The 14,399-nt window shown below is 47.5% G+C and overlaps 1 protein-coding gene across 3 annotated transcripts in view; it reads left to right on the forward strand.

Moving 5' to 3' along the window:
* Nucleotides 1-14,399, forward strand: part of LOC138824349 (RNA-binding protein 14) — a 28,676-nt gene continuing 14,277 nt past the window's right edge. The window contains exons 1-3 of one of the 3 annotated variants that reach the window (XM_070018177.1): nt 1-444; nt 7,675-9,139; nt 9,923-10,819. In XM_070018177.1, the coding sequence (XP_069874278.1) occupies nt 108-444; nt 7,675-9,139; nt 9,923-10,130 (2,010 nt within the window). In that variant the 5' untranslated portion in view covers nt 1-107 and the 3' untranslated portion in view covers nt 10,131-10,819. Of the gene's footprint in view, nt 445-576; nt 938-7,674; nt 9,140-9,922; nt 10,820-14,399 lie in introns of those variants that run through there. The other 2 variants (XM_070018178.1, XM_070018182.1) reach the window with 2 other exon arrangements.

The raw sequence follows: 14,399 nt of genomic DNA on the forward strand, positions 1-14,399 counted from the left end.
TTCTCGGTCGCCAGCCATTCCTGGGGAGGACTGCCGGTCGGTAGGTCGTTTCGTTTGTCGCTGGAGGAGAGGTCCCGGCCCTCCGGGAAGGCGGCTGCGGCGGCAAAATGAAGATATTCGTAGGTAACGTAGATGGAGCGGATACAACGCCCGAGGAGCTGGCTGCCCTCTTCGCGCCCTACGGCACGGTTATGAGCTGCGCCGTCATGAAACAGTTCGCCTTCGTGCACATGCGCGAGAACGCAGGCGCGCTGCGCGCCATCGAGGCCTTGCACGGCCACGAGCTGCGGCCGGGGCGCGCACTCGTGGTAGAGATGTCGCGCCCAAGGCCCTTGAACACTTGGAAGATTTTCGTGGGCAATGTGTCGGCTGCATGTACGAGCCAAGAATTGCGCAGTCTTTTCGAGCGCCGTGGACGCGTCATCGAGTGTGACGTGGTGAAAGGTAACGCGGAGGCGCGCTCTGGGGCGGGGGCGCGCTTGGGGAGGGGCACTCAGCCTGCTAGCCACGCCCCTTAACCAGGGTCGGTCACTGCGCGGTTGGGAAGGGTGGGGAAGTGCGCGGGAGCGGTGCCAGAGGTGCTGGGGGGCGCGTTGGGGAGAGCCACCCTCTTCCCCTGCGGTCCAGGCACCATTCAAGTGGGAGAAGGCGGATCTGGGTGGGTGCGGCGGCCACTTGAGAGCTGAGCCACGGGGCCGGGGACGCGCCAGAGACTTGAGTGTACCGGGGGCGTGCCTTCTTCTGATTTCCTGGGCCTGGCACCGAACGGAAATTGGGAAGTGACGGGCACGAGCCGGATCATGGAGCGGGGAAGATTTCGCCACTTCCCCACTTCCTCTCCAGACGTCGGTCAGAGCAAGGGAAGAGGGAAAAGGTGTGGGCAGACGCCCCAAAGCCTCCCTCGCGTTCCCTCCCGATGAATACTCCCAAGCGGAAGGTAACGGGGCCCTTGGACGTTTCTTGGGCTGGGATCTTTTACTTCTGTCTGGCATAGGTTTGCTCACGGGCGCAGGAGGGGCCCCTTCCAAACTCCTTTGGTGTTCAATATTTGATGGGTTTAGACGTGGCAGCTCTGTGTTTTCCAACCCTCTTAACTCTGGGATTTTTTCCCCCCCTTTGGGCTTGATTTTTTTCCCCCCCCATCAATTGGAAACCTGAGTCTTTTTTTTGTGTGTGTGTGTGTGTTTGTATTGCTGGAGGCTTGTTTTATGAAGGCCCCCACTGTGGGTAGTATTTATTTGCCAAGCTGGTGTCCCAGGGCAGTGTCAGTCTTTTCTAAGCTTGGTGACTTTGCAGAGCACAACTCTGGGCTTAGGGGGACCTTGGAAGAAATCTAAGAGAGGTTTTCTTTAAACTTTGTGGGTTTATTTTTTGTTGTTGTTGGTTTTTTTTTTTTCCTTTTAAACTTTGGGGGCTTCTAGATTAGGAGTCTAAACACCATTTGCTCAGAACTCATCATTAGTCAAATTCTCAAGGCAGATTGCCTTATCTTTGAGTAAATGTGTCACCATAATTTAGGCTTGAATTTTGGGACCCAGTTGATGTGTCTGTTTTTTTCCCCCCCATGGTCTGGGTTCTTTTTTTTGGGGGGGGGAGGGTCGTCATGGGCCTGAACTCCGCCTGGACACTGTCCCTCAGCTGTCAAGGGTAGCATCTACCACTTGAGCCACAGCACCACTTGCAGCTTTTTTTTGCTTATATGGTGCTGAAGAATTGAGCCCAGGACCTCTCATGCATGCAAGGCAAGCACTCTACCACTGAGCCACCTTCCCCAACCCCTGGTCGGTCTGGGTATCTTAAACCTAAGCTCATACTCAGATCTTTGATGGCATATCCTAGACACTATTCCTCCTGGAACCAGATCAGATTAAACTTTGCTATATCCCATGTTTTCAAAACAAATGCAAGTGGAGAGCAATCTATGTGGTGCTATACCCCTGGTGTAGGGCATCATTCTTGCTCATACTCTGGGAAAATTTGAAGATAGGATACAAATGTGGGTGCAGAGGTGCTTGTTCATATAGTTCTAGAGAGGCACATCTTTTGGGCCATTCCTTGTTCTTTATGTGTAAAGGGTTGTAGTGTCCATTATTAGGAACAAGTGTTTGTTCTGCATTAATATTGCATTCTATTTTCCTCAACTCAGGTTATGCAAGTCCACGGCTATCCGGAATCAGGCTTTCCTGCTGGGTGCTCTGAGGCAGGCTGTATGGATTTTTGCTTTTAGAGCAAAAGAATTAGAAGGGTTTCAGATTGGATACTTGGCAAGCAATGGATGGGGTGGATGAATCTCTATGTGAATTTTGTGTTGAGTTTCTTTTATGGGTCTTACGCAGTGTGGCTTCTAGATTGGAAGCTACAATCTAGTATCTTGGGACAGTCTCCATGGAACTCAAATGGTTAAAAGTTTGCTCTCAGGTGATAGAGAAAACAAAAAATTTGCCTAAATTTGCTTGAGATTGACATCAAATAGAAGTTGGGGGGGCGAAGTACATGATAATTGAGCATGATTTTTAGAACAACTGGCTGTGACTGAGAGGGAAAGTTTTTTTTGTATTTTGTCCTTTTGTAAACAAATATTTATTAGTAGAAATATGTTGACTAACTCAAGAGAGGATGCTAACCTATTTAGGCTGATGTGTAACAGACTTCCTGATGTATTTTAAGAGACTGGGGAAGGAAGGCTTTTGATCATTGTATCTGCTGAGCATCATCTTTCACTGATGCCTTTCTCTTTGAGCTGAAAGAAAATGAGGTCTCAAAGTGAAAAAAACTTACTCTGGTTCTATAAATAGTTTGTATTTATACTTTTTTTGAGTCTCCTAATATTGGCCATCAGGTCTTTGAGAAGCATTGTATAGCACAAGACAGTTAGCTCTCTTATTTCATAGGGGTAAAAGAACATAGTTGCTTGGATATTCCAGGAGCATATGTATGATTTGTAGAGTAAGATTCTCCATAGCAACAGTCATAACCACTCTTTTTTTTTTTTTTTTTTTTTTGGCCAGACCTGGGGCTTGAACTTAGGATTTGGGCACTGTCTCTTGAGTTTCTTTTGCTCGAGCTAGCACTCTTACTAGTTGAGGCACAATACCACTGTCATGTTTTTCTGTCATGTTTTTATGTGGTGTTAAGGAATTGAACACAGGGCTTCATGCATGCTAGTCAAGCACTCTACCACTAAGCCACATTCCCAGCCCCATAGCCACTCTGTAACTACATCCTATTGGGTGTTCAAAGACACGCTTCAGGAACGACTTCCATACTTCAAGGGAGGTCTGAAAGCCAGAAGAAAATATTGTCTTTCTTTGTGGGTAGCCATTCTTTAGAGCTCTATAGTTTCAAATGAAAGATTTTTAGCCTTGGGGTAGGAAAACTTGTTTTCTAGAGTTCCATGGATCTTAGGAGGTCTCTGCAAAGCATTACTTGCTAATCTTAATGCAGTGAATCCCTGTAGAAGTTTCCTTGAATTAGCTCTGTGGTCCAGTGGGTCCCTGCACACTTCTGCAGATCTCTGGTCTTCATTGTTTTAGAACTAATTGGTTTTCTGGGCATCTTTGATAAGTATAAGTTTGGGCTCGGTGCTGCACTGTAATGAGGCTGAGTTAAGACGTGATGAAATTGAATTGAATTATTAGCTGGACATCTTTGTCATACTTCCAATGTCAGGTTAGAAACTTCCAAATGTAATATGACTATGAGCATATCAATGGCTTTCCCCATCAAGTTTTTTTTTTTTTTTTGGTCTGTTGTAGGGCTTGAACTCTTCCCTCAGCCCTTCAGCTTAAGGTGCGGACTCTAACGTTTGAGTCACAGCACCTCTTCCAGTTTTCTGGTGGTTAATTGGATATGGACTTTCCTGCTCAGGCTGGCTTTGAACCGTGATCCTCAGATCTCAGTTTTTTGTTTTTGTTTTTACTATTGTGGAAATACCATACAGAGGGTTTTTTTTTTTTTTTTTTTTTTTTTGGTCAGTCGTGGGCCTGAACTCTGGGCCTGGGTGCTGTCCCTCACCTCTTCAGCTCAAGAATAGCCCTCTACCACTTGAGTTACAGTGTTACAGTGCCACTTCCGGCCTTTTCTGCTTATGTGGTGCTGAGGAATCGAACCCAGGGCCTCATGCAGGCAAGACAAGCACTCTACCACTGAGCCACCTTCCCAGCCCAGATCTCAGTCTTCTGAGTAATTAGGATTAGAGGCGTGAGCCACTGGTGCCTGGCTCCCTATGAACTTTTATAGCTTATCTGGGCAGTTAGTTGAATCCTATATCTATAATCTTGATTTTTTTTCCCCCCCAGTAGTGCTGGAGTTGAGCCAAGGGCTTTGTGTATGCTCATCCTCATCCTGAAATGTCAGTTTTTAAATTTTATCACTTTTTTTCCCTTGATGTCTTGATGTGTACCCAGGCTTGCCTCAAACTTCCATCCTCCTGCTTCAGACTCCCAGGTATTAAGCAGGCTGCCTGTATACCTTCAAGCCTAGCACCACTTCGTCTCTTGACTTTAAAAAAAAAAAAAATCTGGGGCTGGGAAGGTGGCTCAGTGGTAGAATGCTTGCCTTGCATGCATGAGGCCCTGGGTTCAATTCCTCAGCACACATAAGCAAAAAGAAAAAAGCCAGAAGTGGCACTGTGCCAGGCGCTGGTGGCTCACGCCTGTAATCCTAGCTACTCAGGAGGCTGAGATCTGAGGATCGCGGTTCAAAGCCAGCCCGGGCAGGAGAGACTGTGAGACTCCTATCTCCAATAAACCACCAGAAAACCGGAAGTGGTGCTGTGGCTCAAGTGGTAAAGCGCTTGCCTTGAGCTGAAGAGCTGAGGGACAGCGCCCAGGCCCAGAGTTCAAGCCCCACGACCGACAAAAAAAAAAAGAATAAAGAAGTGGCACTGTGGCTCAAGTGGTAGAGCGCTAGCCTTGAGCTGAAGAGCTGAGGGACAGCGCCCAGGCCCAGAGTTCAGGCCCCCCAGAGTTCAGGGGGTTGGTCATGGGGCTTGAACTCTGGGCTCTGGGCCTGGACACTATCCCTTAGCTCTTCAGCTCAAGGTGAGTACTGTGCCACTTGAGCCACAGTGCCACTTCTACTTTTCTGGATGTTTATTTGAGATAAGACTCACAGACTGTCCTATCCTGGCTAGCTTTGAAACACAATCCTCAGATCTTAGTCTCCTGAGTAGCTAGGATTACAGGCGTGAGCCACGAGCATTTGGCTATCCAATTGTTTTAATAAATCTGTTAAAATTTTTCTTTGGTGTTTTTATAAGCTCATTCTGGTCTTAGAACGTTGTAGACAGAATGATCAGGAATGTAGCATAGTGTCTGGAGAGCCCTACAAGCTCAGCAAATCTTTCTCCATTTTTATTTGGAGTGGGTAAGTGCCTTTGCGTACTTCAGATAGTTTTGTCATTCCTAAGGGTCTGTTCAGCTTCAGCTTTTAAAGACATCTTAGACCACGAGATACTATTTTAGGTAACTACCCAAAGTGGAGATGGGAGATCATATGACAATTCTAGTGCCTATGTATGGTCAGGTGGAAAGGAACACTTAGCTTTCACAGTTGGCAAATAATCAGGCTCTGACAATGGCGTGTTTGGAAGACTGGCAGTTGTGATAGTTACATTGTTCTTGTATCATCTTGCAGCTTTGAAGTTTATGCACACAGATGGCATTCTGTTTTATTAAAGATAAAAATATTCTTCAACCTTATTTTGTATGGCTGAAGAATCATCACAATTCCTTATTCTATTGCTATGTAGCCTTCTCAAAGGACTTTGTCTTCTCACTTGAACATACTAACTTTGAGAGTGGCTGAATAGACTTGTCAGTAGGGAAATAAATGGTAAGTTTCTTAAGATCTTGTATCAGTTATATCTAGATCTTAAATCAGTTATATCTAGATTTTTAAGATTTGTAGCCCAGGATCCTTTATGCCACACTACTCTTTATTTTTGCTTGTTGTTTATTACTATGAGGTTGGTGGTATTGTCCTTAAGTTCAGAGCTGTTATATAGGAACCGCCAAAGTGCAAAAATTCCAAAAATGGAACACTTGTTTGGAGATCATTAAAAGACTTTCTTATTTTGGGGGATAGGGCTTCAGTAATTTTGTTCAGGTAGCTTTTCTTCTCTGCTCTCCCCACCCTCATTTTTTTTGTGTGTATGTGTGCGCACGCATGCACGCACAGGAAGACACACACGTACTGGGGCCTGAATAAAAGGCCTTATGCACTTGTTTAGCCGTTTTCCCCCGAGGCTACTGATGGTCTGCCATTTGAGCCATGCCTCCGCTTCTGATTTATTGGAGATGAGAATCTCTTAGATTTGTTTGTCATGGTTGGCTTTAGGCTGATTCTCTGATCTCAGCCTTCAAGTAGCTTGGATTACAGACATGAGTCACCAGTTTCTGGCATCTTTTCATTTCTTAACTTATACAACAGAGAGCTTGGATCTTGGCACCTGTATTCCTTCTTAAAAGTAGCTACAGGTCCAAAATGTGGTTATATGCAAAGCCTTACTAGCTTTCTATCATTGTTCTTCAGATTTTGCTTATATCATTTTGGTTCATAAAGTTTTCTCCTATGTAGTAATAGTTAGGTAGAGCTTTGACACCCAAAGATGGTCTCCCACACTCATTGAGGTCTTGAATGAATTAGCTTGCTAACTGCAGTTCAGCTTCTTGAATTGTAGCTGAGCAACCAGGTCTTGTTTGTAAACAGTTTGCTTAATGAACAGAAGCTTAAGAGTAAAGAGTTGATGAAGGATGTAATATGGCCTGAGACACAGGGCTTATTTTCCATTCCTGTACCTCGTTGACACCACATATACATAGAATCTAGCATTTCACCTAAACTTACAGGTTTTAGTTGTACTACACAGTCTTGCTTTATACATGGGCTTCTCAGTGGTGAAGCAAAGGGATGTAGAATAGGCCCTCTGGTTCCTACATTAATGTAGTGATTTTTGGAGCAAAGCTGCATAAAAACTCGTAAGTGTGTTTGCTATCCTGTAGAGTGAGGATGATGATCATTTGTCCTGCGACCTTATTATAAGGTCCAAAAGAGGTTCTGTGCATGGAAGTGCTTTGGAAAAAGAAAAAAAAAAAAAAGGAAGTAATGTGAAAAAGGGGAAGAGGAATTTGGTGAACTGTCCACTCATTTGCTCACTGTAGACTGGCTCTTGCCTAGGCTGAGAGGTGGATCATTGTGAATGGTCATTTCCAGTGAGTGGTCATTTTCAATGTTTGAATGTGAGTGATCATTTCTAGTGTTTTAAGTCTCAAAATGAGTAGTTATTTGGTGAGCTTGGGTTCAGAACACTGAATAATTGAGTGGTTCAGGAATGCTTTCTGCATATGGTCTGCTGGTTTATGCTTACAGGAGCTGAGAAGATTTTTATGCTGTGTTGCAGTTCATCTTTGCTCTTCTCTCACAAGGATGTTGGATGAGGTGGTAGGGGAAAGGGAAGAATGGGGAAAAGGCCATAGTTGAAGGTGACTGTTTGGGATTTTCAGTAGCTCTGTTTTATGGGAGCTACATTTTATAACATACTCCTGGAGAGGAGGGTTTGGAGGCTGGAAGTAGCTGGCAACAGCTGGGTGCTGTTGTGTGTCCAGTTTGGGACCCATCAGGTAGCATGCCCTGCCCCCCTAATTGCTAACCCTCTGTCTGCTGCTTTATCAGACTACGCGTTTGTTCACATGGAGAAGGAAGCAGATGCCAAAGCCGCCATCGCGCAGCTCAACGGCAAAGAAGTGAAGGGCAAGCGCATCAACGTGGAACTCTCAACCAAGGGTCAGAAGAAGGGGCCTGGCCTGGCTGTCCAGACTGGGGACAAGACCAAGAAACCAGGGGCTGGGGATACGGCATTCCCTGGAACTGGTGGCTTCTCTGCCACCTTCGACTACCAGCAGGCTTTTGGCAACAGCACGGGTGGATTTGATGGGCAAGCCCGTCAACCCACACCACCTTTCTTTGGTCGCGACCGCAGCCCCCTGCGCCGTTCACCTCCCCGAGCCTCTTATGTGGCTCCTTTGACCGCCCAGCCAGCCACCTACCGGGCCCAACCCTCAGTGTCGCTGGGAGCTGCTTATAGGGCCCAGCCTTCTGCCTCTTTGGGTGTTGGTTATCGGACTCAGCCCATGACAGCCCAGGCAGCCTCTTACCGCGCTCAGCCCTCTGTCTCCCTTGGGGCCCCATACAGGGGCCAGCTGGCTAGCCCCAGCTCCCAGTCTGCCGCAGCTTCCTCACTTGGCCCGTATGGTGGAGCCCAGCCCTCTGCCTCTGCCCTTTCCTCCTATGGGGGGCAGGCGGCTGCAGCTTCTTCACTCAACTCCTACGGGGCTCAGGGCTCCTCCCTTGCCTCCTATGGTAACCAGCCATCCTCTTATGGCGCCCAAGCTGCCTCTTCCTATGGGGTTCGTGCGGCTGCTTCCTCCTACAACACCCAGGGAGCAGCTTCTTCCCTCGGCTCCTATGGGGCTCAGGCAGCCTCCTACGGGGCCCAGTCTGCAGCCTCCTCACTAGCTTATGGAGCCCAGGCAGCTTCTTACAATGCCCAGCCCTCGGCCTCGTACAATGCCCAGTCTGCCCCATATGCTGCACAGCAGGCTGCTTCCTACTCTTCTCAGCCTGCTGCTTATGTGGCACAGCCAGCCACAGCTGCAGCCTATGCCAGCCAGCCAGCTGCCTATGCTGCACAAGCCACTACCCCAATGGCTGGCTCATATGGGGCCCAGCCGGTGGTTCAGACCCAGCTGAATAGTTACGGGGCTCAAGCATCTATGGGCCTGTCAGGCTCCTATGGAGCTCAGTCGGCTGCTGCAGCCACTGGCTCCTATGGCGCCGCAGCTGCCTATGGGGCCCAGCCTTCTGCCACCTTGGCAGCTCCTTACCGCACTCAGTCGTCAGCCTCACTGGCTGCTTCCTATGCTGCGCAGCAGCATCCCCAGGCTGCTGCCTCCTACCGTGGCCAGCCTGGCAGTGCCTACGATGGGGCAGGTCAGCCGTCTGCAGCCTACCTGTCCATGTCCCAGGGGGCCGTTGCCAACGCCAACAGCACCCCGCCGCCCTATGAGCGTACCCGCCTCTCCCCACCCCGGGCCAGCTACGACGATCCCTACAAAAAGGCTGTCGCCATGTCGAAAAGGTACTGTATGCCCCCCCGCCTTTGCCCCCAGCTGGGGCATAGGGCAAGGGGCTGAGGTTGGCATGGGAGGGAAACTGGCGCCATTGGCCCCTCCTTTGGTGGTTTTTACTCCTGTGGGATGTCCAGAAGCCAAGGGGTTTGGTGTCTGTGAACTTTCCTGGCCACTAGGGTGCAGGTTGGAGCATAGTGCTCAGCCTGGGGTGGTACCAGCTAAGCTAGTCAGCCCTTTCAAGAAAGGCATCACCAGTCTAGACTAGCTCAAGTGCCATTGGAGTCACTCTTGCACGATTGTGGCCCGTGGCTTTTCCTACTGTCTGAAGGATCCATAAGCCTTTTATCTGGTTGTCCTGGCATTGGTGGGCTGGGTGTGAAGGAATAGTCCCTTTTGGAACTCACTGGCTGAAGGCAAGTTCATGAGATGCGTCCACTCTGAGAATTTGGAGACCTTGCTTTTGTTCGCCGTTCTGTTGATAAACAATCAAGGCCTTTCTGTTAGGGCCCAAGGGTGGGGTAGTTTGTGGTTTGGGAATGGAGGCCAAAAATGTACTATGGCCAGTTTGGAAGGGGAGGGCTTCAGTGGAGGACTTGGTTTCCCAGTGACTTGAATCCAGGCTTGATTTTTGTGGCCTGGGTAGGATGATGAGCCTTCTGACCAAAGGAAACAAAACTGTTGGAGACCAATCTGATCACACCCTCCCTGTCCCCATTGGTTGGCATCTCCCCCATGCCTGGAGCCCTCCCCTCGACTGTCTCATTCACCAACTGTCTTCTTCTCTCGACTAGGTATGGTTCCGACCGGCGTTTAGCCGAGCTCTCTGATTACCGCCGTTTATCAGAGTCGCAGCTTTCGTTCCGCCGCTCGCCGACAAAGTCCTCGCTGGATTACCGTCGCCTGCCCGATGCCCATTCCGATTACGCACGCTATTCGGGCTCCTATAATGATTACCTGCGGGCAGCTCAGATGCACTCTGGCTACCAGCGCCGCATGTAGGGCCATCCTGGGGATGGGGCACCACAGGGAGGGAGGGAGAGGAGAGATAGGTAGGGTGCAGACCCAGGTTTTAACCACTCTGGCCCATACCTCTCCTGGTTGCAATTTTTTATCCCCTCCCTCTATTACGTGGACCTTCCCCAGGAGATGATCCTTTTACATATTTGGCAGTAATCTACTTTGTTCCTTCGCCTCAGCAGCACATCTTGCTAGTGGCTATAGACCTGCGGTTTCCCCTCTACCCTGCATCCCATCTCCCCGGAATGGGAGTCTGTCTCATATGTTTTTATTTTTTCCTGGCTCCCTTTTATTTTTATGCGCGGTATTTAAGGTCGTCTGGATGGGGAAGCAACCTGCAGCTGAGGTTGGCGGCGCCTTTTTCTTTCAGATATGAGGGAGGCCAAGAGTGGGTTAATTCAACCATTTCCTATGCGCCAAGCTGTGCCAGCAGTCCTGGGGACCTTGACTGCTCCTGTGCCCCTCTGTAGACTGTTGGAGACTGAGATTCTATTGGGACAGTCAGTTGGCATGTGTCCAAATTCCTGCTCACCACTGATGTTCTAGCTTGTGGTGTGTGATACAGTCCCAATTCCCCATCTCCCCAAGTAGGTGGTGTTAGAAAACCTTAATTTTTTTTTCTCTTTTGTATGGACTACAAATAAAACTTGGGGCGATTTGCAGTTTGGAAACCTGGTTGTCATTGTCTTGATTGCACTCAGTGTCAGATGAGCCAGTTTGACATCCAGGAAGACATGACAGCTTAAAAAGGAAGCGGGCCTGAGAACCCAGGGTCGGTGTGGAAAGGGGTCTGGATGTGGGAATTAGAATGATTTCCCTGCTTGCTGTCCAGTGGGGTGTAGCTCCATTGGTGGGCTGTCAGCATGCCATCTTTAGGATTGTAGAGTCCAGACCAAATGAATGGTTGGACTTTCTGAGCCTCGAATTGATCACACCAAAATGCAGTAAATATTACCTGTTTTCTTTTGCTTATGTTTGACTGTTTTCCCTCACTTTTCCCCAGTTTAGGAAAAAACCCAGTGCTCCAGCAAGGAGGTTCTGGCTGGGTTTGACTTTTCTGAAGAATGGGGAGTGGACTGTTACTTGTGTGTATGCTAGTAGGTCTTTCAGAAAGTGGGTTCACATGAGTTCTGGGGCCGGGACCCTGAAGGGAGCCATATTGGGGTACGGGTGATGTCACTGATACTGCCCTGCGGTTGGAGAAGGGAAGGACAAAGAAAAGTTGAATTGGGTATGGGGCATTCTGGCCTTAGTCCTGGTACTTCGCCTACTCTGAACTTCACCATGGAGCGTCCTTCCTGTGTTCTGCCATACAGCACCTGAGATTCCTTTCCGTATCCCCATCTGTATGATTTTCAGATGTTTTCTTGGCTGGGTTTGTATTCAAAGGTATCATGAAAGACTATGGGAAAAGGGTGGAGTGCAAACATAATCATGTAGAAATTCTGGCAATGGGTGAGGAAGTAATTCTGTATATATATTCTAGAGCTGGGGAGAGTGATGATATGGCAAGAACTAGGGCAGTTCCTGCCAAGGATAACATGAAGGTTTGGACTTGATGGGGAAAGACTGGTTGAGTAGAGTGATAACAGGAAAATCTATTGATGCTGCTTAGGGAGAGTGTCTTAGAGACTGTTTTGAGACAAGGTGACTTAGGGGATGTGTGGGCATTTCAGTCAAGAGTCCAGGTGGGTTGTCTGTCTTTATTGGTGTCCTGAGAACTTAACCCATGACAGAGTAGTTTGACCCGATGCCCTTCCTCCTCCCTCTGCCCCTCATTTAAAAGCATGGCCTTCCAACCATGAGTTCTTATTTGTGGATGCTAAATGGGGTAATCTCAGGGAGTACTGGGGCCATTGCTCTGCTTTTTCTGCTCACTGCCTTGCCTTCAAGATGCTTTGCGGTTCCTTTTCATTTCTTTGCAGGACTAGAGAAGAATGGGAAGAAGAGTGATGTTTCTTGTTAACTTTCTGTATGATGGTAGATTGATTTGGGGACTAAGCTAACAAGCTAAGCTTTATTATCCCAGAAAATTGAGGGTTGATTATAGGGCTGTGGTCATGGTCTCTATCTGCAACATTTCTTTGTCAGTGTGACTTTCTGTCATTTTCCTTTCCCATGAGGATTCTGCCACTGTCCCAGTTCCATGGTTCATGCTAAAAACAGCTTAATGAACTCTTGGAGCAAGTGTTCTTTATTGTAGCCCCAAACTCTTCAGGGTGACCCTGGCTTATTTGGTTACTAGTAACTATCATCTTTGTGTCTTGATGGCATTGCTACCTCAATCCTCAGGCTTCTCCAGGCTAGAAAAAGCTAGAGATAAATCATTTGTCACTTTTCCTTTCTTTGTAGATTGTTTTTAAGTGTCTTTTTTTAGTTTAAATTATGCTAGCTGTGTTAATCCTATGATCCACTCATACTTTGCTTTTTTGTAGACTGGGATTTTCAAGATCCTTTAACTGGGCAAAGCTGCTTTAGTGAATGGGAGGACAGACAATGTATTTGGGTGGGGGGTGGAATGAGTTCTCAGTACTTCAGATCACTCAAGTTTTACACCTGTCAACACCTACACCTGGCAGTCCATTCACTGGAGAGGTTTTTATTGGTTTATTCCTGGAATAAGACCACATTGAGACTTCCAGCCTTGTCATCTTGCTTTCTTCTGAGCTTTGGATCTTGTTTTAAATTCTGTGGGGTAGACCTGGAACCCCATCTCTTGCAATGCAGATAATGGGACAATCATTGAGGACCAGAATTTACAGGTATGCTACCTTTCTACTTTATAAATGTCTAGTTAAGGTGTACCAAAGTCCATGCACAGTCTTTTGATTACCAGGCATTTTGTTCTGTTATGCCTTGTTATGGGTTGTTGTCACAGATAGATGAAGTGAGAAAGAAAATAGACTTACTAGATTTACGGACTGCCACGCTGCATATGTAATAGGACTTTGGGTAAGAGAGAAGCTAAGGACAGACAGCATATGTTAGTGCTTTATTTATCTAAATTCTATAGCTATCCTTAAAAAAGAGCCGGGTGCTGGTGGCTCATGCCTATAATCCTAGCTACTCTGGAGGCTGAGATCTGTGGATTGCGTTTCACAGCCAGCCTGGGCAGGAAAGTCTGTGAAATTCTTTTTTTTTTCTTTTTCTTTTTCTTTGGGATCGGTCGTGGGTCTTGAACTTGGGCCTGGGCGCTGTCTCTGTGCTCTTCAGCTCAAGGCCAGCGCTCTACCGCTTGAGCCACAGCACCACTTCTGGTTTTCTAGTGGTTTATTGGAGATAAGGAGTCTTATGGACTTTCCTGCCTAGGCTGGTTTTGAACTGTGATCCTCAGATCTCAGCCTCCTGAGTAGTTAGGATTATAGGGGTGAGCCACAGGTGCCCAGCTATGAGATTCTTATCTCCAATAAACCACCAGGAAACCCAAGTGGTGCTGTGGCTCAAGTGGTAGAGCACTTGCCTTGAGCTGAAGACTCAGGGATGGTGCCTAGGCCCAGAATTCAAGCCCCACGACTGACCAAAAAAAAAAAGGTGAGTTAAAAAGTTATAGTCAAGAGCCAGGTGCCATTTGCTCATTCCTGTAATCCTAAGTGCTCAGGAGACTGAGATCTGAGGATCCTGGTTTGAAGCCAGCAAGGGTTAGAAAAGTCATCCATCTCCAATTAACTAGCAAAAGGCTAGAAATGGAGCTGTGGGTCAAGTGGTAGAGAAAAAGCTCATGGAACAATGCCCAAGCTCTGAGTTCAAGCCCCAAGACCAGCACCAAAAAAACCATACAACAAAACAAGAGTCTAGAACAGAGCAGGGTGTTGGTGGTTTATTTTTTATTTTTTAATTTTTTTTGGGGGTCCGGTCGTGGGGCCTGAACTCTGGGCCTGGGCGCTGTCCCTCAGCTCTTCAGCTCAAGGCTAGCGCTTTAACACTTGAGCCAAAGCACCACTTCCGGCTTTTTTCTTTTTGCTTATGTGGTACTGAGGAATCGAACCCAGGGCCTCATGCATGCAAGGCAAGCGCTCTACCACTGAGCTATCTTCTCAGCCCCAGTGTTGGTGGTTTATGCCTATAATCCTAACTAAAGAGATCAAAAATCTGAGGGTTGAGGTTCAAAGCCAGTCCATGAGATTCTGTTATCTCGAGATAGCAGCAATGTTGAGCTGAGCCAAAAAGGCCAAGCAGGAGTGCCTAGCCTGAGTTCAAGCCTTCCCCCCAAAAAACAAAACAGTATTCCAGAATTCAGAAAAAGATTCATAT

The sequence above is a fragment of the Dipodomys merriami genome, unplaced genomic scaffold, assembly GCF_024711535.1.
Source record: "Dipodomys merriami isolate MVZ:Mamm:240054 unplaced genomic scaffold, mDipMer1.0.p SCAF_128, whole genome shotgun sequence".
NCBI lineage: Eukaryota > Metazoa > Chordata > Mammalia > Rodentia > Heteromyidae > Dipodomys > Dipodomys merriami.